This window comes from Sorex araneus, chromosome 6 (assembly GCF_027595985.1).
Source record: "Sorex araneus isolate mSorAra2 chromosome 6, mSorAra2.pri, whole genome shotgun sequence".
NCBI lineage: Eukaryota > Metazoa > Chordata > Mammalia > Eulipotyphla > Soricidae > Sorex > Sorex araneus.
In genome coordinates this window covers 90,798,362-90,823,906 of record NC_073307.1, presented here as the reverse complement: position 1 = coordinate 90,823,906, position 25,545 = coordinate 90,798,362, and the positions used below count along the sequence as shown (strand labels likewise).

Genomic DNA, 25,545 nt, shown 5'->3' with positions numbered 1-25,545 from the left:
CTCCTCCTCCTTCTTCCTTCTCCTCCTCCTCCTCCTCCTCTTCTTCCTCTTTCTTTCTCCTCCTCGTCCTCCTCTTCCTCCTCTTTCTTTCTCCTCTTCCTCTTCCTCCTCTTTCTTTCTCCTCCTCCTCCTCTTCTTTCTTCTTCTTCTTCTTCTTCTTCTTCTTCTTCTTCTTCTTCTTCTTCTTCTTCTTCTTCTTCTTCTTCTTCTTCTTCTTCTTCTTCTTCTCCTTCTCCTTCTCCTTCTCCTTCTCCTTCTCCTCCTCCTCCTCCTCCTCCTCCTCTTTTTCTTCTTCTTCCTTCTTTTTTTTTTTAAATGAATCACCTCGAGATGCAATTACAAACTTACAAAGAACAGAAGCAACAGGTGTTGCTGTGACTGTGAGGAGAAGGGGACTCTTCCTTCACTGCTGGTGGGAATGCCAACTGGCCCAGCCTTTTTGGAAAACAGTATGGACGTTTCTCAAGAAAACTAGAAATCGAGCTCCCATTTGACCCAGCAATACCACTTCTGGGAATATATCCCGGAGATTCCAGAAAATACGGTAGAAGTGACATCTGCGCTTGTCTGTTCATAGCAGCTCTCTTTACAGTAGCCAGGAGCTGGCGGGCTTCTGAGGGGCTCAGTACAGCGGTGGGCGCCCGCTTGATTGCGTCTCTCCTACACAGATCTGCCAGTCAAAGATTTTGCCCCTTTCCATCATTCTGTGGTCACAGCCTCCTGGGGTGGGGTGGCACACTTAAGCACAGTGCTCCCTCGAGGCTGCACCCGGCATCCTTGGTTGGGGTACTGGGACAGCTGCAGGGTCTGTGACGGCGAGTGGCCGTGTGTGGGGTTGAACCCTGGTCTCGTGCCTGGGAGGGGGGACTTCTACCACCGAGCCACCCTTATTAGTTCATGCGTGTCTATTTAATGTATTTGTTGGTTTGGGGGGAGCACCCCCAGTTGTGCTCAGGGCTAACGCCTGGATCTGAGATCAGGGATCACTCCTGGTGGGATTTGGGGGGGCTCTCTAGGGTACCAGGGGTTGAACCTTAGTAGACCACGTGCAAGGCAAGTGCCTTCCCCGCTGGGCTATTCTCTCCAACTTCAGTTGTTCTTTTGTTTTATTTTTTTGGGGGGTAGGGGGAGTTGGAGGGGTTGGTTTTGGTCTTGGGTCTCACCTGGCAGTGCTCAAGGCTTACCCCTGGCTCTTTGCTCAGAGATCACTTTTGGTAGGCTCAGGGGACCATGTGTGGTGCCGGGGATTGAACCGAGATTAGCCGTGTACTAGGCAAACACCCACCCTGTGCCGTGCTATCGCTGCTGCCCCGGCAGTACTTCTTTCTTAACAAAGAGATTATTGAAACATAGAGATGAATGAGTGACTGCAGGCACTGAGAGAACACCCCTCCCATTCATCATCCATCCTCCACCACTCACCCACCCACCCACCCATCCACTCATCCACTGTCCTTCCATCCACTCGTCTATCCACCTACCCACTCACCCAATCTATCCAATAATATATCCATTTATCCACCATCTTTCCATCTCCCCCCTTAGCCATCCATATATCTACCCAGCCAACCGCCCTTTCATCTATCATCCATCCATCCATCCATCCATCCATCCATCCATCCATCCATCATCCATTCATCCATTCATTCTTCCCTCTGTCCTCCCTTTCCATTCACCCATCCTGCAGTCTATCAATACATCCATCCAGCCACCCCACCCATCTCTCTATTGCTTCATTCATCCACCCACCCACCCATGCATTCATCTACCCCACCCACCCTTAATCCAACCATTCACCCATCTTTCAGCCCAGCACCCACCCTCCCACCCATCTACCCATCCACCCAGTGAATGGCCTCCTGTGTGCCTGGGTATACACTGAATACAAAGCATCCATGGCCTTTGCCCAAGTAGAAATTAAAACGTAGGGGGCCAGGCGGCAGCTAAACAAATAGATGATTATATAATTCCAAAAGGCACGAAGGAAGCAACCAGGACCCGGTGCCATGGGGGTGGGGAGGGAGAGAATCCTTGGGTCAGAGGGGAGAAGAGCAGAAGGCATATGAGGCTGGCACCTGGGATTCCTCTGCCCTCCCTGCCCTCCTGGTCCTTCCAGATGTGGCCAAGAGCTGCCAGGGCAACGGAGAATGATTCCGTGGGTGAGCCTTCTGCAGAGGATGCAAGAAAGAGGCGGTGGTGGTGTGGATGCGTGGCCTAGCAGCCGAAGCTGAGGGAAGTGCCTAAAAGCCAAGACTTGAAAAGGGCAGGACCTGAGCCCACGCGGGTGGGGTGCGAGAGGAGAGAGCGGAGTCGGGGCCCCGGAGGGGCTGCGGGTGTCTGTCCGGCCCGAGCAGCAGGAGTAGACGCCGTTGCCCTTCCAAGAGGGGAGGAGGCTCCGGAGAGGGGCAAGTTGAGAGGCAGAAAGTGGATGTGCAAGTGATAGAGGCAGCTCATGAGCTCGTGGGACTCTGGAGGCCCCAGGAGAGGGCAGCGCTGGAGAGACACCAGCTTCCAGATGGTTCTCCCAGCTGTGGGAATGGCGGGAGGTTTCCTCCCTGGGGAAGGAGAAGTTGAGCCCCACGTGGAAACCCTGGGTCCCTCCTGGTCTTCATCCACCACGCAGGGAAGCGAACGTGTGAGGGGACCGGGACGGTCTGGGGTGAACGTCTGCAAAGAGAGGCACGTGGATTAGTCCAGAGAAAGGGTCCGGGCGTTTCCGAGCGGCCGACTGTCCTTCTGAAAGGCAGGGGGGCCGGGAGGGAGCAAGTCTCCCTGTCCGCTGGCTTCATCTCCTGCCTCAGCACTTACCTGCCTAGGGAGAGGCACGGAGAGCAGCTGCGACATCACATTTCTCTAGGGCAGTACAGTTGGGAAGGAGAGGCAAGGTGTGTGTGTGTGTGTGTGTGTGTGTGTGTGTGTGTGTGTGTCCCCATACCCCCAGGAACTCCCACTTTGCCCTTAAGATCAGACTGGGATCTTGAGTGATTTTGTAAGTTTAGATTTTGTAAGTTTAGACCATTGCATTCCTTAACACACACACACACACACACACACACACACACACACACACACTTTTTTTTTTTAGCTTCCTTAGATTTTATTTCCGCTGTTCCTGGACCATACATCCATCTTGAAACATGCATGCAGAGTCATTTCTAACTTGCTTCATGGCAAATGGAAAGATGGAAAGACGGCCGGTGAGGTGTCTGGAGCCTGCAGTGTAGACTGAGGGAATCCAAAGGGAGTTTTTGCAGTGGGAACCAGCCACCTCTAGAAGGCTGGGCTCCAACACTCATTAACGCAAAGCTCCTGGCAGTCGGTGATGTTCTCACTAACATACATCTTTTTCCTGTTGTGGTTGGTTTTTTTTTCTTTTTTTTTTGGTGGATCACACCCAGCGATGGTCAGGGGTTACTCCTGGCTCTGCACTCAGGAATTACTCCTGGCTGTACTTTGGGGACCACATGGGATGCTGGGAATCGAACCCAGGTCAGCCGCATGCAAGGCAAACACCCTACCCGCTGTGCTATTGCTCCAGCCCTATGGTTGTTGATTTGATTTTGTTATTCTTTGGTTTGGGAGTCCACACCCATGGTGCACAGCAGGGAGACAGGCAATGCTGAGAATCCAACCAGGGTAGGCCACAGGCAAGACGTTTGCTTACGGCAGCTGAGGTCCCTTGAACCAAAAGCTCTAGAGGAACTGGCCATGGCCGTGCCGCCGGACCCAGCCCCGGCAGCCAGAAACTTCCAGAACCATCTCATACCTCTAATATCCCACTAATGTTCCAAGAGTAGTGTACCACATTTGATGGGGTTCACAGTAAAAGGCAACCAATCTTAGAGAGAAATATATTTTTACAGATATATGTATATATATATATATATATATATATATATATCCCCTCTCAGAGAGCCCGGCAAGCTACCGAGAGTATCCTGCCCGCATGGCAGAGCCTGGCAAGCTACCCGTGGCGTATTGTATATGCCAAAAACAGTAACAATAAGTCTCACAATGAGAGACGTTACTGGTGCCCGCTCGAACAAATCGATGAGCAATGGGATAACAGTGACAGTGATATGTATATACACCTGTATGTATACATACACAGACACACACACACATACATCAGGCTTGATCTTTAACAACACGTTAGTAATCTCGTACAGAAGGGCTTAATGGCCCCTGGGTGAAATACCACAGTCTTCGTGAATTTTCCTCTAAGGAAACTTTTTTGGATCATTTTCAGCGGTTTTTCATAACAAACAATACAAAATAAAATTTTTTCGGTTTTGGCCTTGGGGCAGGGGTTGGGGTTCGGGATGGAAACACCCGAAATATGGTGATAGGAAGGTGTCATGGTGGTGGGATTGGTGTTCGAGTATTGAATGTAATCAAATACTGTGAACTACTTTATAAAAATAAAATTGAATTTTTAAAAAAGATTAAAAAAAAAGCTCTATAGGAAAAAGACATCATGACTTGCATGGGTTTTTCCATATCTTTTATTAGGAAAGTAATGCCGACCCCTTGAGTAAGGTTCGGGACACGCTTACCTGTATATCTCTTGGAAGGAGCCTTATCCCAGCACCAGGGACCATTGTCATCAGTGGAGCCCGTTTCCGAACCTGTAGATACCGGAGCAGACGCACAGAGCTTGCACGGTGCACGCATGCTCCGTGGTTCTGCCTTGTGCTGACTTGCAATCACGTTTTCCTCTCAGTTTTCTGTTCTCTGTTGCTGGCCAGAGGGATCGCGACTTGCCCTGGTCCTTCCCACGTGGAGATTCTACTGGTTAAGACAGCGGGGAGGAGACAGGTGACGTGGAGGTCTAGCAGGAGCGATGGAAGGGTTTGAGCCAGCAAAGTGGATAATGCATCCCACAGAGGAGGATTTAGAGAGAACCCCGCCTCGATCATCCTAAAAGTTGAGCCTTTAGGAGGGTGTATCATCCGGCGTCCGTCCATCTCGCTTCTTTCTTCCTTTTCTCCCGGGATATTTCTGCATTGATTGCTAGAGGACCTTCTTAGAAAAACTGAGCTCTCTCTCTCTCTTTTTTTTTCCTTCCCCCTTTAAACTCTAGAAATTTCCTAGACCATTTCCCCAGCCACAGGCAGACGGAGACTTGGTTTTCCAAGTTAATGCATCAACATTTGAGCCAGTTGGGGATGTAATTTCCAGCCTACCTCCTGTTTCTTCGTTCCTTTCTTTTCCTGGTGTTGGTTCCCGTATTGCCTTCCTAAAGGAACTTCTGAATAAATTGAGATTTTTTTTTTCTATAAAATGTGCTTTTAGCACACAGAGGTGTCATTTAAAAGTCTAATCCGCGAAGGGGTATTTTTTTACCTGCTGGGTTTAATTTCAGATGCCGGCGTGATCATAAAATGCAAACTATCCCGGACTCTCTTAAAACTTTGTACACATTGTTCCCGTGGAAGTGAATTTCTGCCGCCAGAGAGAGGAAAGGAGAAACACAAATGTTTTAAAGAGTTGGTTTTTTTTAATGTTATTTAACCGCTAATGCTTTTTGAGTTCAGCCCAGCGTATATTTTTATTTCCTCCTTAAATCTAAAATAATCTGTAACCCTCCAATTATACTGGTCTATTGTACATTTAATTTTAGGGTTGAGAGCAAGTGACTATTATCTATCCGACTCTGAGAAAGAACTTAATCGGGAGATTCGCTAGGAAGGATTTGGATGATAGGAAAGGTAGGGGAAGGATCCTCTGGCGAAGGTTCTTTCTCTCAGTTAAGAGAGATCAGGGCCTGTGGCTTGTATGGATGTGATCTCCCACCAGTCACTGAATTGCTCTGGGCCTCAGTTTTCCCATCCATGAATGGGAATGAAGAACAATACCACCTCCCTCATTGGTCACTTTGAGAATTCCATCATTGAAAATCAGAAAGCAGAGGCCAGAGTGGTGAGCTCGGCAGGTCATCTCTCTGGACCTCATCAACATTCTTTAATTGTCACGGTCATCCCATTTGCTCATCGATTTGCTCGAGCGGGCACCAGTAACGTCTCCATGGTGAGACTTGTTGTTCCTGTTTTTGGCCTATCAAATACGCCACGGGGAACTTGCCAGGCTCTGCCGTGTGGGCGGGATACTCTTGGCAGCTTGCCGGGCTCTCCGAGAGGGGCGGAGGAATCGAACCCAGGTTGGCCATGTGCAAGGCGAACGCCCTACCTGCTGTGCTATCGCTCCAGCCCTATTCTTTAATTATTATTGTAATTATAATTATTCTTGTTATTTTCTGCCTGGTGAGTGGGTGGGGGCGCTGTGGCACACCCAGTGGTGCTCAGGGCTTTCTGTTTTTCTTTCTTTCCTTGTCTTTCTTTTTCTTTTTTTCTTTTCTTTCTTTTTCTTTTTTTCTTTCCTTCTTTCCTTGTTTTCTTTCTTTCCTTTTCTTTCTTTTTACTTTCTTTCCTTTGTTTCCTTCCTTCCTCCTTCCTTCTTCCTTTTTTCTTTCTTACCCTCTTTTTTCTTTCTTTTCTTCTTTTCCTTATTGTTCATGTTTTCCTTTCTTTTTTCTCTTTCTTCCTTCCTTTCTTTCTTTCCTTCGTCTCTTTCTTTCTTTCTTTCTTTTATTTCTTCCTTCCTTTCTTCCTTCCTTTCCTTCCTTTCTTTCTTTCTTTCTTTCTTTCTTTCTTTCCTTCCTTCCTTCCTTCCTTCCTTCCTTCCTTCCTTCCTTCCTTCCTTCCTTCCTTCCTTGAATCACCATGAGATACAGTTGCAGAGCTGCTCGTGGCTGGGTCTCAGTATCCAGTGTTCCAGCACCCGTCTCTCCACCAGTGTCCATTTCCCAGCACCAGTGTCAGTGCTCAGGACTTTCTCCTGATTCTGTGCCCAGCAGTCAGCCCTGGTGGTGCCCACGTTCAAACCTGAATTGATTGTGTGCAAAGCAAGTGCCTTAACTCCTGTTCTGTCTTTCCAGCCCCAACATTTACTGCAGTTATTTATTTCGGGTTGCGGTGCTTCAGGATTACTCAAGCTTTGTGCTCCGGGGTCATTCCTGGTGGTGCTGGGGACCCCCTATGGGGCCAGGGATTGAACCAGGATCGACTGCGTGCAAGATAAGCCTCTAGGCTTCTGTCCCCTCTCTGGTCTCCAGCTTCCTTGGTTTAAAGGGATCCTGAACGGCCATGACCCCAGAGGCACACAAACCAGTCTCGGAACCCAGCAGCTTCTGGCAGAAATCCCTCTGGACTTAATTAATAAAACACCAGAAGTCCAAAATCGTATGCTCTTCATCATCAGTAATAGAAAACAAATTATCAAATGGTGCCTTTTCGGCAAGTCTGATTGGTGGGGGGAAATTCCAAATAATAATAGTGGATCTTCTGTCGGAAAAATTAAATAAATCAAAGTAAAGAGAGAGTAAAGTGAAAATCATCAGCCACACAGGCAGGGTGGGGGGTGGGATGGGGGGCATACTGGGGTCCTTGGTGGTGGTACATGTGCACTGGTGAAGGGATGGGTGTTTGATCATTGTATGACTGAGACTTGATCCTGAAGACTTTGTAACTCTTCTCATGGTGATTCAATAATAAATAAATAAATTGATTTGCAAAAATCTACTGACCCTTATATAATAGATAAATCTTGAATTTAATTTTGGAATGCAAAATTAATAAGTTGGAGATAATATACAAAAAAAAAATAAAGGGATTTCTGCAGAGGCACGGGAGCCAGAGCAGTGAGGGGTTTTCTCAGACCAGGTGGGAGAGCGGGCTAGAACTGAAGTTCTTCCCTCTCTTCCCTCCCAGTACCCCGGGCCAACCTCTATACATGCCTCCTCAGAGAACCAACCCTTTGCGGGCAAAAATAAATAAATAAATAAATAAAAGCAGGCAGTCAGAAATTAGTTACAGAAACTCTGTAACACTGATACGATACACTAAGTAGCACCCCAGACCGGATGGAATGTCCTGTGAAAGGGAAGCAACCTGTAACAGTGTAGCAGCACCTCGGTAACCTCCTACACAAGGGCTTAAGGGCTCCGTGGTGAGATACAACCATCTTCGCACACTTGCTTCTAAGGAAACATGCTTTGATCATCCTTTTAGCAAATTACTGGTAGCAAGCAATGTAAAAATAAATCATTGAGAGGCTGCTGGTTGGGGGGGGAGGGAGAAGGCCAAGGGGTGGCTGGGAAAATTGAAGATAACAGCGGTGGGAAGGTGCAAAGGCGGAGGCATGGGTGTTGGAATATTGAACGTCTGTAACTAAACTCATGACTTAGTAAAGTTATTTTTAAAAATAAAATAAGTAGGGGCTGGAGTGATAGTACAGCAGGGAGGGCATTTGCCTGGCACGCGGCCAACCCGGGTTTGATCCCCGGCATCCCATATGGTCCCCTGAGCACCGCCAGGAGTGATTCCTGAGTGCAGAGCCAGGAGGAACCCCTGAGCATCGCCGGGTGTGACCCAAAAAAGCAAAAAAAAAATTATTTTAAATTGTAGCACTGTTGTCCCGTTGTTCATCAATTTGCTTGAGCGGGCACCAGTAACGTCTCCATGGTGAGACTTGTTACTGTTTTTGGCATATCGAATATGTCACCGGGAGCTTGCCAGGCTCTGCTGTTCGGGTGGGATACTCTCGGTAGCTTGCCGGGCTCTCCGAGAGGGATGGAGGAATCGAACCTGGGTTGGCGGCATGCAAGGCAAACGCCCTACCCTTTGTGCTATGGCTCCAGCCCTAAATTAAATTTAAAAAATAAAACAAATAAAGGGATTCTGCAGTTTCCAGTCTGGCTTTCTCCTTCTTGGGCTTCAGCCCCTCTCTCTGTCTTTCATCTGTCTCCAAAAAGGGTCAAGTCTGGAACATCTTGTCCAGGGGCTGGAAGAGAAAGCCTCTTGGTCTGGGCCTCGGAGATGGGTCTGCGGGGAGGCAGAGGGAATCCCACAGAGTGGTGGGGCCGGTGGGAAAGGACCTGGCCAGGGGCTTATGTGTGCCAGCACTGCCCCTCTCCGGCTTAGCTTTTGCAACTGCAGATACACCTTCCCCTCCCCGTACTCCCTCTTTCTCTCCCCACCACCACAGGCAGCTGGGTGGAGAGGTCACAGCGTGGGCTGTGGGTTCCTCAGTTCTTTGCTCAACCTCTCACCTGTTGGTCCACTGGCCCCTGGAGAGATACTGGGCCAACTTCATCTAGTCCACAGTGACCTTCTTCCTCTTCTTGGCAGCGCCTGCTGGTCCTAGGGTCGCGGGAGCGCCCCCTGCTGGCTGGTGGCTGCCTGTGCGTGCGCTCGGGGCTCCTGATTCTCTTGCTTCTGTGGCATCATCTTCCAGACCATCCCTAGCGCCCGTTTTTGGCGTATTTCTGGGGTTTCAGCCCCGAGGAGCAGATGCAGAGGCCATCGTCATAGTCCTGTATCCTTCCCTTCGTGTATATTGTCCCTCAGCCCGCGAGTGTCTTCTGCTGTTGCCAGAGAGATGCGGAGAACCCTGTGGTGTGTTTCTAAATTTTATTTTCAATATTTTATTTTAAAAACATTGAGATGCCAGAACTGGAGCGAGAGTACAGCGGGGAGGGCATTTGCCCTGCACGTGGCCAACCCGGGTTCGATTCCCAGCACCCCATATGGTCCCCTGAACATCACCAGGGGTAATTCCTGAGTGCAGAGCCAGGAGGAACCCCTATGCATTGCCGGGTATGACCCCCCTCCAAAAAAAATGAGGCGCCTCCCTAGTTGTGCACCAATGGCCTCGGGACACTCCTGTGACCGGGCCAGACTGGTCAATGCTTGGTGCTGCTGAGGCTTTGCTTTGTTCTGGGGTCTTCTCAGGGACCCTGTGATGTCAGAAACCAGCATCCCTGAGCTGTCTCCCTGGATCCTTGTTTTTATGTTTCATTTTTATTTTTGGTGTGGGGCACACCCAGCAGTGCTCAAGAGTCACTCCTGGCCATACACTCAGGGGTTACTTCTGGCGGTGCTTGGGGGACTGTATCAGGTGCCAGGGATCAAACATGGGTTTGCCATGTGCAAGGCAAAGCCCTACCCACTGCACTACCTCTCCCGCCCCGGATTCCTGTCTTTAAAGATCTCTCAGGGCCAGAGACAATGCACAGCAGGTAGATGGGGCAGGACGCAGGTGCTGGTTTGATTCTCAACACTGAATAAGCATCCCTACCCCCAGGATGACAATAATCGTTGGAAATGATCACTCTAGGCAAGAACTGAATGTCAAAAGCAGGTAACGGGATAAACATGATAACCTTTCAGTACCTGTTTCGCAAAGCACAATGCCCAAAAGACGAGGGAGAGAGAGAGATAGAGGGAGAGGGAGGGAGGGAGAGAGAGAGAGAGACAGAGAGAGAGAAACAGAGAGAGGTAGGCAGGTTTTTTTTTTTTTTTGTGTGTGTGTGTGTGTGTGTGTGGTCAGGGGGATTTGGCAGGAGAAAACCTGGGGACGTTGGTGCTGGGAAATGTACACTGGTGGAGGGATGGGGTGTTAGAACATTGTATGACTGAAACCCAATCATGAACCCCTCTGTAATGGTCTATGGCAGCGATTCAGGTCACCACACTGCATCACTGTCATCCCGTTGCTCATCGATTTGCTCGAACAGGCACCAGCAACGTCTCCATTGTGAGACTCGTTACTGGTTTTTGGCATATCGAATACGCCACGAGGAGCTTGCCAGGCTCTGTCATGTGGGCGGGATACTCTCAGTAGCTTGCCGGGCTCTCCGTGAGGGGTGGAGGAATCGAACCCGGGTCAGCTGCGCGCAAGGCAAACGCCCTACCTGCTGTGCTATGGTGATTCAGGTTAAAAAAAAAATTGGAATAGTCCCTGAGCACCCCTGGGTGTAGCTCCTCCCTGCTGTGACCAGAAAAGAAAGAAAGAGAGAAAGAGAGAAAGGGAGAAAGAGAAAGGAAAGAGAAAGAAAGAAAGAGAGAAAGAGAGAAAGGGAGAAAGGGAGAGAGAAAGGGAGAAAGAGAAAGAAAGAAAGAAAGAAAGAAAGAAAGAAAGAAAGAAAGAAAGAAAGAAAGAAAGAAAGAAAGAAAGAAAGAAAGAAAGAAAGAAAGAAAGAAAGAAAGGTCTCCATTTGGATGGACTGAAAGTAATCACAGCAGCCTCTCGTGGGATATAAGGTTGGCGAATGACCTCCAGGGTTCACGGGCTCTCTCAGCCGCGTCCCGCTCCCGCTGGCAGCATTCTGAGCTCAGCCCTTCCCCTCTGCTCTTCTTTCCAGAAAGTATTATGAGGGAGGCCGAGGACTCGGGGCACCGGGCAGAGACACGGCGCAGCGACTAGGCCTTTGCCCTTCCCGAGAGGATGCTGGGATTCTGCAGAGGGAGACGGAAGTTCCTGGCCGCCTCGCTCACGCTCCTCTGCATCCCGGCCATCACCTGGGTCTACCTGTTTGCTGGGAGCTTCGAAGGTAAGCACGGGGCCCCCCAGGGAGGAGCAGGGGGGAGAGAGAGAGCGAGGAGTGTGGCCCTCCTCGAGGGGGCCTGAGAGAAACTGCAGGCACCCGTTGGGCGTGTGGGAGAGTCATCAGATCACTGATGCCCGTTCCCCGGGAAACCCCCGTGGAGCTGTTTCGCGCGGTGTTGGAAGCGGTCGAGTAACGTGAAGGAGAACGAGGGAGAATCGAAGCCCCCGGGTGCACCTGGATGCGGGTGTCGGGGAGTCTCGTCGAGAAAGGTCCAACGAAGGGCAGCTGGTAGATGGCCGGGGGAGGTCAGGCGTGCGGGAGATGGGTGAGAGGCATCCTCTGCTCCCAGAGGCGGCCTCCATCCTTCCATTTGGTTGAGGCACAATCTCGAGCATCTCTGGTCCTTGGCGGGGCCGTTGGTTGGGGCATTTGGGGACCCCAGAGCTGGACCGTCTCTGCGTAGCGAGGACACAGAGGGGGTTGCGTACGATGCCGAGATCTACTTCCTGGTGTGCGGTACCTCGGGAGAGGGGAGTAAGAGCTGTCAGGCCAGGCTGGACTTGGGAATGTTCCAGCATCCTGACCTGCTTTTTTTTTTAAGGCATGCAATAAAGGGGTTACCCATGCCACCCCCCAAAAAGCAAATAATTTTTTAAAAAATGCTTTTCCCTGGCATTTTCAGAAATCATTAAAAAAAAAAAAAAAAGAAAAGACAAGAGCTTTCACCCAGCCGGCAATTTCAAATGTTCTGCCGTGTTTGGGCATCTCCCAGTGGGTTCCGGATGCCTCTGGGGGAAGGAGAGCGTGCTTTTTCTTTCTTTACCCTCTGAACTTGATTCGAGAGGTTGTTTGGGGGTGGAGGCCAAGGGGGGGAGATTGCCAGTGAAACTGTCTCAAGGAAGTCAGGGCTGTGTTTTGAGACATTTTCTTCCTGTGTAACTTGATTGGCAGCTCACGGCCACCTTCTAATTAGGAGTTTCCCTGCACTTTCTGAGATTCGCCCCCGAGTTCGGTGGACGGGCTGGAAAGGTGTGAAGGAAGTGGGACTCTGAGCAGGCAGGGGAGTGTGTGGGGGGGTCTCGGGTCACATTCCTGCCAGGGGCCTGGCCCCACGGATCCACACAGCTAAGGTGTCAGCATCGAAGCACATGGACAGACCGAGGACTCGATGACATGGATGAAGGGACCAGAGGGAGGAAGGGGAGATGGTGCCGATCTGGAAGGAAATGGAAGGAAATGGGTGTTGGAGTGAAATGGGTGGACAGGCCCTTCTAGAAGGGGACCAATACCCCCCGGGCTAAGAGAGGGTCTGCACATGAAAAATCTGACTGTCGACAGGGGCTGGCTGAGAATAATAGTCATGTGGCCATAGCACTGCACTGTAGCGCTGTCGTCCCGTTGTTCATCGATGTGCTCCAGTGGGCACCAGTAACGGCTCTATTGTGAGACTTGTTGTTACTGTTTTTGGCATATCGAATACACCACAGGTAGCTTGCAACAATAATGCTGCTAGTGATTGATGCATAATCCAGCCTTGCTGCCTGCCAGGGCATCATTCTGACACCACAGTGACCCTCTAACGTGGGTCCCAGCCGGGGACCAGGCCCAGGAGCTTGTTGTGAGCCTCAGACCCGGCCCAGCCAGTCAAGGGTTGGGCGCCATACTGGATTCCAGAGGTGGACTTTTTCCATTATAATAGTGCCTGGGACGGGTGGTTGTCAGTGACTTGACAAGGTGACTTGTTTGCCACCTGGGCGGGCAGTGCCATGAATTCCTGATTGGTGTTCATCTCTCGAATCCCAAAGCAAACGGAGGTTGGTGTCGTTGGGATGGGGGAACCAAGCAAACTTCTAAGTTCACAGATACATGTGCTTCAGGCACGGTTCGATCCAGGTGCTCTAACGCTATTTTAACAGGAGCTCCATCTCTCACCAAGGCTTTGTCCCACTCTTCTCTGCTGTAGTTTCTGCCCAGGGCCAGCTGTTCCTGCACAGAGGATGCACTTATTTCCAACGTAGCCTCACCAGTCCCCAGAGAGAAAAGATTTCTTCTTCCCATTAGTGCCTCCGTGCCTGGTTGGATTGCCTCTGTCTACCCATGTCTCAAGACCAGTCCCTGTGTCTTGAGGACGCCCATTAAAGGATGCCCCTTGCCCACGTTTGGGTCGAACCATAGGCAGGAATCCCCTGACACCCAAGGGGAAAGATTGCCAGGGGACGGCCCTAAATGGTGACATTTCCCTGGGAAGAGAAGCGGAGGTGACCCCGGGGGGTAGGGGGGGATGACGGGGGAGGGGTGACCACATGAGGCATTTCTGGGGCCCTGCAGTGACCTGGCCCAGTCCCTGGATCACTCCTGCTGCCAGGCTCGGGGGGCCAGAAGGGGTGCCGGGGGTTGTACCCGGGTTGACCGCTTTCAATGCAAACACCCTCCCCACCATGTGACCGGCTCCAGCCCCGGGGACGGGGCACATTCAAGGGTCCTGGGGATCAATTTCATTGGAAAGGGGGTCCCCACATCCGCATGTGTGTGCAGCTTTGCCTTGAGAAGCACGGCGGCGTTGAGTTCTGTTTTCGCAGGGTGGAGACGGGGCGGGCCGCAGGGCCGGAGAGCCGTGCAACGGTTTTGGACTCGCACGTGGACGGTGTCCCGGCAAGCCCCGTCTCCCCGCCTTGCCTCTGCGGGCCCCGATCCTCGGCCGGGAGGGCCGCCCTCTGCACGCCCGTGGTGCTCTCGGCTCGGCGTCACCCGAGGCTCCGTGGCCAAGCCACGTGGCCCTCCCGCCGGTGACCCAAATGTCTAATTTAATAAGGTTATTGATGGGGCCGGAGAGCCCGGGAGAAGCCGACTGCAGGGGGAAATAGAGCGGAAGAGGGGCGTTGTATTGATTCCCCTCTTGATCAATGAGAGATAAAGAACCTTTCCCACCGGCGCCTAAGAACTGCATGCTGAGTGCTGAGTGCTGAGTGCTGAGCAAAGCCCTCAGAAGCCCAGGGGCATGAACTGGGCCACTGAGTGTGGAGCCCAGACCATAGGGCTCCCGGGAGCTGCTGGGTGCTGTGGTCCTTATTTGATTTGGTTTTGGGGGGGGGGGGTTCCCCTGGCAGTTTATAGAAGGTATATTAAATAAAAAAAAAAAAGAAGAAGAAGAAGGTGCTATTGGGCCTGGTTCTTTTCAGAGGGTCGGACCTGGGGTGGGGGGCCCAGATCTCATCCCTGTTTAGCTTCTGGTGGAGTCCTGCTTTCATTGGCTTGTCGCCACTTTCTCTGTCTCCGAGGAGAGGAGAGAGAGAGAGAGAGAGAGAGAGAGAGAGAGAGAGAGAGAGAGAGAGAGAGAGAGAGAGAGTGTTTGGGAACCACACCCAGTGGTACAGAGCTAGGGCTTGCTTCTAGCTCTGCTTGGGGCTGAGGGACCATATAAGGTGCCAGGGATTGAACCCAGGTCAGCCTGTGCAAAGCAAGTGTCCTACCCGCTGTGCTATCTCTCTGGCCCAAGTGTCGCTTCTTGTGCAAATCCCTCCGTGACCCTGGCCTCTGCCTGGTCTCATCTCTGACCCTGGCCTTGCTCCCCCCTCCTCCAAGGACCTTTTATTTTTTTCTGTCACTGTCACTGTATCCTTGTCATCCCGTTGCTCATCGATTTGCTCGAGCGGGCACCAGTAACGTCTCCATGGTGAGACTTGTTGTTACTGTTTTTGGCATATAGAACACACCACAGGGAGCTTGCCAGGCTCTGCCATGCGGGCGGGAGAATCTCGGGAACTTTCCGGGCTCTCTGAGAGGGATGAGAAATCGAACCCGGGTCGGCAGCATGCAAGGCAAACGCCCTCCCCGCTGGGCTATCGCTCCAGTCCCAGTTCCTGGACTCTTGGAGGAGGCTCAATGTTACCTACAAGGACTCTCAGAGCACTGAAAGGGGTGGGAGGGCAACTGGGGACAGGGGTGCTGGGAGATTACACGGGTGGAGGGCAGAGTGTTGGAACACTGTAGGACTGAAACCCAACCACCAACGGTTTTGAGATGCTCTATCTCACGGTGACTCAATAAAAATAAACAAATAAATAAAATGTAAGAAACTCAAGCTTAAAATTGATTCACACCAAAAATGAAATGAGAGACTTTGCTTCTTTTGAATAAGAAATATTTAAATGTTTAAAAAAAATCCCCTTGTTGTAGGAATTCCTATTTTATATCAAAAGAAGGCATGATATTTTATCTTAGGATGGCATCTTGTATGGCATCTTGTATGGATGGTATATAATTAAATATACAATATTTTATATTGGCTATACTTATATACTATACAATTAATTATAGGCATGTATTAACACATAGCTAATACATGCCGAGAATTTGATATGCCAAAATCAGTAACAACAAGTCTCACAATGGAGATGTTACTGGTGCCCGCTTGAGCAAATCGATGAACAATGGGACAACAGTGCTACAGTGCAGTGCTACACTGACTGTGTAAATGTTAATTTACACAGTTGCACACAGGCCGACCCAGATTCGGTCCCTGACATCCCGTAGGATGCCCCGAGCACCAGGAGTAAGCCCTGAGCATCGCCGGGTGTGTCCCAAAAAGAAATTAAAAAAAAAAAAAGAGTTCAGGATGATCACCTCATCTCAGAATCCTTAACACAGGGCTGGAGAAAGCCCCATGGGTTACAGCACCTGCCTGTCCAGGGCTTGATCCCCTAGACCTCGTGACCTGTGACCCTTCCCCTGACCCCCACCAGCTGTGGTACTGGAAACCCACAAACGCCATTAAAAGTTCTCCCCTGCATTTCCGGAAGGCAGCTGTGCTCACCCCTGTCCCACCAACGCTAACCCCCGAATTTCCAGACCAGAGCGCTGAACTCTCCAGCCCAGGTGGGTGGGTTTGGCCAAAAGGGTCCGGGAGCCCACCAAGCTTGCGTGGACGCCCCCGCCTCCCCCCCCCAGCTCCTTAATTCCACCTCACTGGCTATAGAAGGAAACATATTGACAAAGTGTGGGGATTAGAATGTGGACTTCTGTGGGGGCATTCCTTGGGGACTCCACCCCCTGCCCCGTCCTTTCCCCTCCCCTTAGCCCCCCCCCCCCCCCCGGTCTGTTCTTGTCTCTCTCGCTTCTTTCATCTTATTTTGGTTTTGGAGCCACTTCAGCATCGCTCGGGGTTTAGTCCTGGCTGTGGGGCCATAGGCAGTGCCCGGATTGAATCATTCATGGTCGTCTCATGCAGGGCAAGCAGTGCCCCCTCCCCCATCATGCTATCTCTCCGGGGCCCCAGTTCTTGACTTCTAGAAACGAAGGATGATGGACCCTCCTGTCTCTCCTAGGGATGTCTTTTTCTTTTTCCTTTTGTGCCATACCCGGTGATGCTCAGGGGCTCCTCCTGGCTCTGCACTCAGGAATGACTCCTGGTGGTGTTCAAGGGACCCTATGGGCTGCTGGGAGTCGAACCCGGGTCGGCCGCGTGCAAGACAGACGCCCTCCCTGCTGTGCTGCCGCTCCAGCCCCACTCCTCTGAATGTCTTATCCTGCTCTCAGAGTCTGGGGGTCTGTAACTACACTTTGGTTTATAAATATCTGCCAGGATTTACTGCAAATTAAAAAAAAAAAAAGTCCTCTGCAATCAGATGTGTTGTTGTGTTTGGGCAACGGAGACCCTTGTCTCTAATAGGGATTTAATCAGCTACCCACGAGAGGGAAGCCTTTCGGATGTGTAAAGAGATTTCATTGGCTTTCAGTTCCCGAAGAGGCAGTAGAGGACTTTTGCTCAGAAAAAATTTACAGGGTAGGGGAGCTGGATTGATGGAACAGCCCGGCATGGGGGGTGAGGGGGGTGTTGCCTTGTGTGCGACTGACTCAGGTTCCATCCCAGGCACTCCGTTGAGTCTCATGGGCATTGCCAGGAGGAATCCCTGAGTGCAGAGATAGGAGTGAACCCCGAGCGCCCCAGGGGGTGTGGCCCCCAGAAGCACAATGAGAAACTTGTGGAGTAGGTTTCTTGTCTTTTGAGAAGGCTGAGAACGGGTTGGATCACTCCGAGTCTTTGCCCTTGGCCCCGTGGGCCCTCATCCAGCCCCCAGGCACGCACCAAAGAGAAATGGAGGGACGTTTGCCGAAAGACACTCAGACCTGGATATCCCACGGGCAGTGTCCTTTGCCACGGCGCCCAGTCGGAGGGTGCCGAGAGGTCTGTCCACTATAAATTAAACACACGAAGAGTGGTCTGTTGTTGCGGGAACAAGCTCATTCATTGCACACAGCAACTCTCTCGACCGTGGACTTGGGTGACACAGGGAGTTCTAAGCACAGTGCATGAGTGCGAGGAGAGACCAGGAGAGGCAGGCGAAGGTGTCAGGGAAACGGGTTGAGGCTGTGTGTGGTTCCCCCGGTGTGTTGTGATCCGTTTGTTGCCGTGTATGTGACTTGTACACTTTCCTCTGTGGGCTATTTTTTTTTTCTTTTTCAAATGACCTAGGCGAATCTTGATAAGGAACTGAAGTTGAAGCTATTTTGAGAGCTTGGCTGCCTTTTCAGATAAGAGGACTTTCCCTCACCTTTGAGATTTATGAGTCTGTGTGACTGTGTGACTTTGAAATTCAAATGCATTTGGTGCATGAAGTTTTCTTGGGCGGGCGGAGGTTTTAATGCTGCTGGCTCACCACATTTGCTTCTCTTCCCCTTGAACCTCTCACCTCTTGGACACACACACACACACACACACACACACACACACACTACACACTGCCAACTCCCAAGAGCTCTGATCAGAGTGCAGACTGAGATCTGGAATTTCCCCCCTAAGCCCCGATTCCGAAAATGTGCCCCATCAGTTTGAGATGTTAGCAGCGTTCTTGCACGAACTCCTCCTGCAGATGACATTGCTCTCATTATTATGAAAGCGGTTCCAGTCCTTGATGTGTCCATCATTTTCCTGGTAAGTGTTTGCCACTTGGTGAAGCAGGGTACATACACTCTCTGAGCACTGGGGAGAGAGCTCAAGTGGCAGAGCACATGGCTTCATCAGATCCCTAATATATGCCCCTCCCCTGAACCCCAACACTACTGGCTGTGGCCCTTATTAAAAAAAAAATGTAGGTGGAGGTGGCAGGCGGGAGTGAAACTGGGGACATGGGTGGTGGTAAGTGCACACTGGTGAAGGAGCAGGTGGTGGAACAGTGGATGGCTGAAACCCAGTCAGGAACAATTTTGTAACTGTGTATCGCACAGTGATTTAAGTTTAAAAGTAAAGTAATTTTTTTAAAAAGGGAAAAACCAAAATCCCGCCTCTACCCAGAAAAAAAGCAAGAAAGCTAATAATACAGCTAACAAGAAACAGATCATGTGCTATTTCGGCCGTAACATCAATGGGAACAAGAACTCTGGCTTCCACTTTGAGACTTGTTTGTTTCTTTGGGGGCCATACCCAGGGGTGTTAGTGGAACATGTGTTAAACCGGGCCGAGGAATCCGCCCAGAGGAATCACACGAAGACAGGTTGCGATGCAATAAGCAAAGGGTCTTTATTGGCTAGCTAGAAGGTAGGGCATGCATCCAGCTCACCGATGCAGTGACGGCCTTCTTGGAGCAAGTGGCCACGAGACTCAAAAGTGAGGGGCTTTTATACCATGGCGTTATATAACAGGGATTTTCCACGGACCACCCTTTTGGCCAAAATCTGAGGGGCTTTCCGCTACTTGTCCTTAGCTGATTGGTTATAAGTTGGAGTTACATAGGGTTGCATATGCGTTACATAAGTATTATATGTGGGGGTACGGGGAGTCCCTACCTGCATCTGATTGGTCACCCTTAGCTGAGCTCCCCGTGGCTATCTCACTTCGGGGAAATCATGACTCAATTCCAGGAATCTGTGCTCAATTCCAGGAATTCTGGACCTGAAACCTAGGCCTGGCTTCTTCTGGCTTCTTGATGAGCCTGTCCTGGCTCTGCCTTGGTTTCTCTGTCTCTCACCTGCATGCACACCTGGTCCTGAGCCCCGGGGTCCAGCGTGTGCCCCAGCCCTGAGCGCCATCTCCCTGACCCCTGGCTTCCCTTTGCTGCTCTCCAAACATTGGCTACTTCTGACTCGAGCTGCTGTTCCCCCTGACCTGCTCACGCTTTTATTTATTTATTTTTTAACCATTTTTGGGCTGGAGCGATCGCGCAGCAGGTAGGATGTTCGCCTTGCACACGGCCGACCCAGGTTCGATTCCTTTGCCCCTCTTGGAGAGCCTGGCAGGCTACCGAGAGTATCCCGCCCACACGGCAGAGCCTGGCAAGCTCCCCGTGGCGTATCTGATATGCCAAAAACAGTAACAACAAGTCCCACAATGGAGACGTGACTGGTGCCCGCTCGAGCAAATCGATGAACAACAGGGTGACAGGAACAGTGAACCATTTTTGAGTTTGTTATCAACAGCTAAGACTTCAGGATGGCACAGGATGGATCTGATGATTGCGGGCCTTAGAGAGAAGAGGAGCTGGGGGGCGGCTGTCCCATGTGCCATCCGTCTGCCAGGGCCGAAGCACGTCCCCATCCCTGTCCCCATCTGTCCTCGTTCACTCCCCACCTCGTCCTGTGATTTGCTCAGCTCCCTTGGTGATTCCTTGAGTGCAGTTCCACTTGAAGTTGACTCTCTGCCTGCATCCAGGCTAGGTTCTTCCAGGTCCCTGTCTCACCTTTGTCCCATCTTACAGGTGAGGAAACTGACGCTCAGGGAGGTTGAACTTTTAGGCCACAGTCCACCAGCTCGAGGAGTCAAGGGGATGCTATTCAAACCCTGTTGGTACCTGCCTGCTACCGTGTCCCCAAACTTGCAGCTTGAGACAGGGCTGGGTCACGGCGTGCCGGAGTCCAGAGGTTCAAGTGTCAATCCTCGAAGAAACACAACCCAGGACACTAGAGCACTGGAGCACTGTCGTCCCGTTGCTCATCGATTTGCTCGAGCGGGCACTAGTAACGTCTCCATGGTGAGACTTGCTGTTACTGATTTTGGCATATCAAATACACCATGGGGAGCTTGCCAGGCTTTGCCATGCGGGCGGGATACTCTCGGTAGCTTGCCAGGCTCTCCGAGAGGGCCAGAGGAATAGAACCCGGGTCGGCTGCGTGCAAGGTAAGTGCCCTACCCACTGTGTTATCGCTCCAGCCCCCGGACCAAAAAAAAAAATGCTGGACAGGGTTTATCCTATGGTACAGGGTTATTAGAAACGAGAATAAGCAGAAAACTCCTTGAATTCTTTCTTAAAATTTGCATTTTGCTTCTGCAGCGAAGAGCAGAAGTGGCCGTCCAGAATCATCCAGAGTCTCTGCATTCCAACCCAGGCTGATAAAAACCCTTTGAAAACCACATGAGGACTTTATCTAGGCCAGGGGCTGCTGGTGGGGCGAGCCTGTCCCTCCACGACGCTATTTAAATCACAGAGCGACAGTGACAAGTCACTTCCCAGCCCTGCAGGTCAGCTGGCGCCATGAAAAGGGAAACTCGGTCCCTAGGAGCGTGTGTGTTTATTGTCAGTGTCTCCCCGCCTCGGGTCACAGACATCTGGTCGACCTTCCTGACCCCTTCCTCCTGGTCTGAGTTTCCTGCGCAGCTGGAAGGTGAAATTGGGAGGGATGGTGAAGGCCACACCCGCCCGCTCTAGATTGGCCCATGGAGGAAATAAGCTAGAGGATTGTGGGACCCAGAGTCCTCGGAATTTTCTGGCAGGCCCGTTGGAACCCCCCCCCCAACCCCGTTGTTCCACGGGTGCTGTTGAAGTCTTCATCAGAGCCTGCATGACTGAGTTTAGGAGAGATAAGGTGAAAGATGGACGTCATTATTCCTTTCGTGCACCTATGTGGGCGGAGCGATAGCACAGCGGGTCGGGTGTTTGCCTTGCATGCAGCCAACCCGGGTTCGATTCCTCCGCCCCTCTCGGAGAGCCGGGCAAGCTACCGAGAGTATCCCGCCCGCACAGCAGAGCCTGGAAAGCTACCCGTGGCGTATTCAATATGCCAAACACTAACAAGTCTCACAATGGAGATGTTACTGGTGCCCGCTCGAGCAAATCGATGAACAATGGGATAACAGTGCTCCAGAGTTACATGCACGTATGTGTCTAGACATCTATAGCCCTTTCCTTTAGGTGCTGGAGAGCCATGGGTAGGGGTGGTGGAGAGGGGGATTCCAGGACACCGGCCCCCCCACTTTGAGGGGTCCCTGGTGCAGACAGCCTGGCGCGGGGACAGGAGATTCTGCCATGATATTCTGTGTTCCACAAATGAGTGGGTTTGCCCTCTTTTGAGCTCTCCCATCCCTGACACCTGATTCTATAATCCACAGGTCAGTGAGCACTTCCAAAATCTGCCCTTGTCCTTTCGGTTCCCCTCATTCAATCCTTCTCTTCCGGCAACGTTGGGAAGTTGGGCCCAGATACGGGGAAACGCTTCTCCTCCTGAGCTCCAGATCTCGGGCTGAGTCAGAAACGGTGTGACCAAGACGTGGTGGTCTTGGCGGCTGGTGGTCTTCACGCAGGAGGGAGGCTTTGGCCTTTGCTCCGCCTTTGAAGTCTTCTTCACCCCGAGTCCCAGAGCGTGACCTCGTTCCCCTCGGTGGGTGGAGCCGGTGTCTGCACCCGGGCAGTTCTCAAGCCCCGCCCACTTCACTCAGCCAACTCTCTGCTCGCTGCACACGTGAACGTGGTGGTTGGGTGTGTTTGTGTAGTCTGAGTCGAGGCCAGGTGGCAGGTGGGGCATCCTGCAGGCTTGGGTGGTGGCAGGGCGGAAGCTGTACCGGCAGGAGCAGCCCGTCAAGGTTGGCACTTGGTCTGGCTGGGTTAGTGCTGGACCCCACTGTGCTTGGTCTTCCCAGACACGGCCGCTGGGCAGCCGGAATATCCACCCGCCTTCCCCTGCAGGCTCACAGGGGTCTTCATCTGCTCTGCCCGGGGCTTCTAGAAAATTCCAGGCTGGCTGTGTCGTAGGGGGGTGTCGAGACTTCAGCCTTAGTCTTCTAAACCCAGAGTGTGTGCTGGGGGCTGGGGGGTCAGTCTTTAGGACAAAGAGCCGGTCGTGTGTGTGTGTGTGTGTGTGTGTGTGTGTGTGTGTGTGTGTGTCGGGGGGTCAGTCTTTAGGACAAAGAGCCGGTCGTGTGTGTGTGTGTGTGTGTGTGTGTTTGTGTGTGTGTGTCGGGGGTCAGTCTTTAGGACAAAGAGCCGGTCGTGTGTGTGTGTGTGTGTGTGTGTGTCGGGGGTCAGTCTTTAGGACAAAGAGCCGGTCGTGTGTGTGTGTGTGGGGGGGGTCAGTCTTTAGGTCAAAGAGCCGGTCGTGTGTGTGTGTGTGTGTGTGTGTGTGTGTGTGTGTGTGTGTCGGGAGGATGGAGGCAGGGGTTGTTGCTTGCTGCTTCAGCGTTTCTGCCAGTGCTCAAACACAGGTGCATTCAGGAACCGTCTCGCACTTGCTGGAGATTTTTGCGGAGGGTCCCAGGGAGCTCACACTCTCTCCCTTCCTGGGTTTTCTGTAGCGATTTGCATTCCTTTTAGCCTGTAAGCACCTTGAAGGTTCAAAGTGACCTTGGGAGCCCTTTGAAAGTGTCCTCCTGAGCCTTGGCTTACAGTGGGAGTAAGTCAGCCACTTCCGGATGGTTTGGTTTTTTTTCTCCCCTCTTTGGTGTTTTGGGTCACCCTCAGGAGCACTCAGAGCTGGGTCTGTGCTCTGGGATTCCTCCTGGTAGTGCTCAGGGGACCATATGAGGTGCCAGGGATCAACCCCAGGTCAGCCACGTGCAAAGCAAGTCGCTTCAATCCTGTCACCCCATACAGTCCCTGAGGCTCACCAGGAGTGATCCCTGAGCACAGAGCCAGGAGTAAACCCTGAGCACTGCTGGGTGTGGCGCCCAAACAAACCCCCAAATACAGTCTTTTTATTTTCCCCTTTTTGGGTCACACCCGGCGATGCACGGGGGTTCCTCCTGACTCATACACTCAGGAATTACTCCTGGTGGTGCTCAGGGGACCCTATGGGATGCTGGGAATAGAACCCCGGTCAGCCGCGTGCAAGGCAAACGCCCTCCCCGCTGTGCTATTGCGCCAGCCCCCCCAAATACGGTCTTGCTTCCCTCAGGGCTCCCCTTCCTGCTCAAGGCCCATATTCCGAGGTCCCCCCACCCCACCATGCTACTCTCCCGGCCTTCCACGATTCTGTATGGATCGAAGTGATCACGCCTCCTCCATCCACCAGGGAGGAGTCATGTTCTCTTTATCAAACCGGGGAAGGAGGGGCTGGAGTGATAGCACAGCGGGGAGGGCGTTTGCCTTGCATGCGGTCGACCTGGGTTCGATTCCCAGCATCCCATATGGTCCGCTGAGCACTGCCAGGGGTAATTCCTGAGTGCAGAGCCAGGAGTAACCCCTGAGCATCGCCGGGTGTGACCCAAAAAGAAAAAAATAAAACAGAAACAACAAACCGGGGAAGGGCTTCCTGCTCTCCTGTGAGTGACTCCCGCTCCAGCCTCCGCCTCTTCATCAGCTGCTCAGCCCCGCCTCAGGCCTCAGACTCTCTCCGTGAGGACCCCTGTCTCTAGGAGCGGGCAGGAATTGCGGGAAGCGTGGGGGACAGTCCTCCCTGGAATAGCCCTTCCTGGTCCTCGCCACTGCGGGGCTCATGAGCATAGGTTTGAACCAGTGGGGGTGGGAAGTGGGGGCTCGGGGCGTCATCCAACAGTGCTCTCTAGTTTCCTCCTGGCTCTGCGCTCGGGGATTTTTCCTGGTGGGCTTTGGAAGGCCAAGGGACCCTCTAGGATGCTGGGGAGCCACATGGTTTGCCACGTGCAAGGCAAGCGCCTTACCTTAACCCTGTCCTAGCCCTCCCCGGAGGCAGGGGTGTATGGGGTGGGTGGAGCCCCAAGCAGCAGGAGATGCCAGGGCAGGGCTGGAGGTGAGCAGGCTTGAGGCCCCCGGGAGGGTTAGGATGCCACGGGAGACATTCCCCAAAGCACTCCATGGCTTGGAAGCTGATCTCTTGTGCTGGGGAAAAAGGCAGCTGGGATGGAGAAGGGACCACTCGGTCAATGAGGGTTGGAGGGATCGCTCGGGATGGGAGATGCGTGCTAAAAGTAGACTGTGGACCAAACATGATGGCGGTGTAGTACCTGTATTGCAAATCAACAGACCCAAAAGGAGGGAGAGAGAGAGAGAGAGAGAGAAAGAAAAAGAGAGAGAGAGAGAGAGAGAGAAAATAAGAATAAGAGGGAAAGAGGAAATGTGCCTGCCACAGGCAAGGGGTGGGAAGGGGTGGGGGTGGCGGGAGGAGTACTGCGAACATTGGTGGTGGAGAGGTGGTGGCTAGGACAGGGTTAAGGTAAGGCGCTTGCCTTGCACGTGGCAAACCATGTGGCTCCCCAGCATCCTAGAGGGTCCCTTGGCCTTCCAAAGCCCACCAGGAAAAATCCCCGAGCGCAGGGCACTAGGGGAGGGATGGGTCCTCGAACATTGTGTGACTGAAACGTAATTGTGAAAGTTTGTAATCTGTAGCTGTATCTCACATAACTTCCCAGCAGTGCCACATGGGAGGCTCTTTCAGGGTCAGGGGAATGAGACCCATCACTGTTACTGTGTTTGGCATATTGACTATGGCACGAAGAGTTTGCCAGGCTCTGCTGTGCAGGCAGGATGCTCTCGGTACCTGGCCAGGTTCTCTGAGAGGGAAAACTAGGCTATAAGAGGTTGCGTGGCTGCAATTGTGGCCGCGCACTTCCAGGAGCTTTGTTTTATAGTCTCAGAATCTTGGCCGTTGATGGGATTACATGGTGCTGGGGGCTGGGGGGGCAGTTTGTGGGTGTGGCTGCCAAGCTACTGGAAAATGGGGGATCTGGGTGGAGGAGGCCCAGTCCCAATCCGAGAAGGCTTGGAGATCTCAGCCCCAGGTCCCGCACACTTGGGTTCCTCTGCCGGTCCCTTCATGCGTGAGGCTCGTCTGAGCGTGTGGAGAGGGGCCTTGAGCGTGGCTGTGGCTAGGTCCCGGAGGTCTTCTGCTGCCGGGGCTCTGCTTGGGGCAGGGAGGGAAACTCAACCCACCCCCTCCGAGGGGCCCCAGTGAAGACAGCCTGGAGAGCAGGCAAGAGACTCTGCCAGGTGATTCAATAAAATAAAAAATTAAAAAGTAGAAAGAAGAAAGAATGGGCA

At 52.1% G+C, this 25,545-nt stretch overlaps 1 protein-coding gene across 1 annotated transcript in view; it reads left to right on the top strand.

Moving 5' to 3' along the window:
- Positions 1 to 25,545, top strand: part of LARGE1 (LARGE xylosyl- and glucuronyltransferase 1) — a 531,600-nt gene that overhangs the window by 128,024 nt on the left and 378,031 nt on the right. The window contains exon 2 of the mRNA XM_055141751.1: positions 11,204 to 11,392. Within this exon, the coding sequence (XP_054997726.1) occupies positions 11,287 to 11,392 (106 nt within the window). The 5' untranslated portion in view covers positions 11,204 to 11,286. The remainder of the gene's footprint in view (positions 1 to 11,203; positions 11,393 to 25,545) is intronic.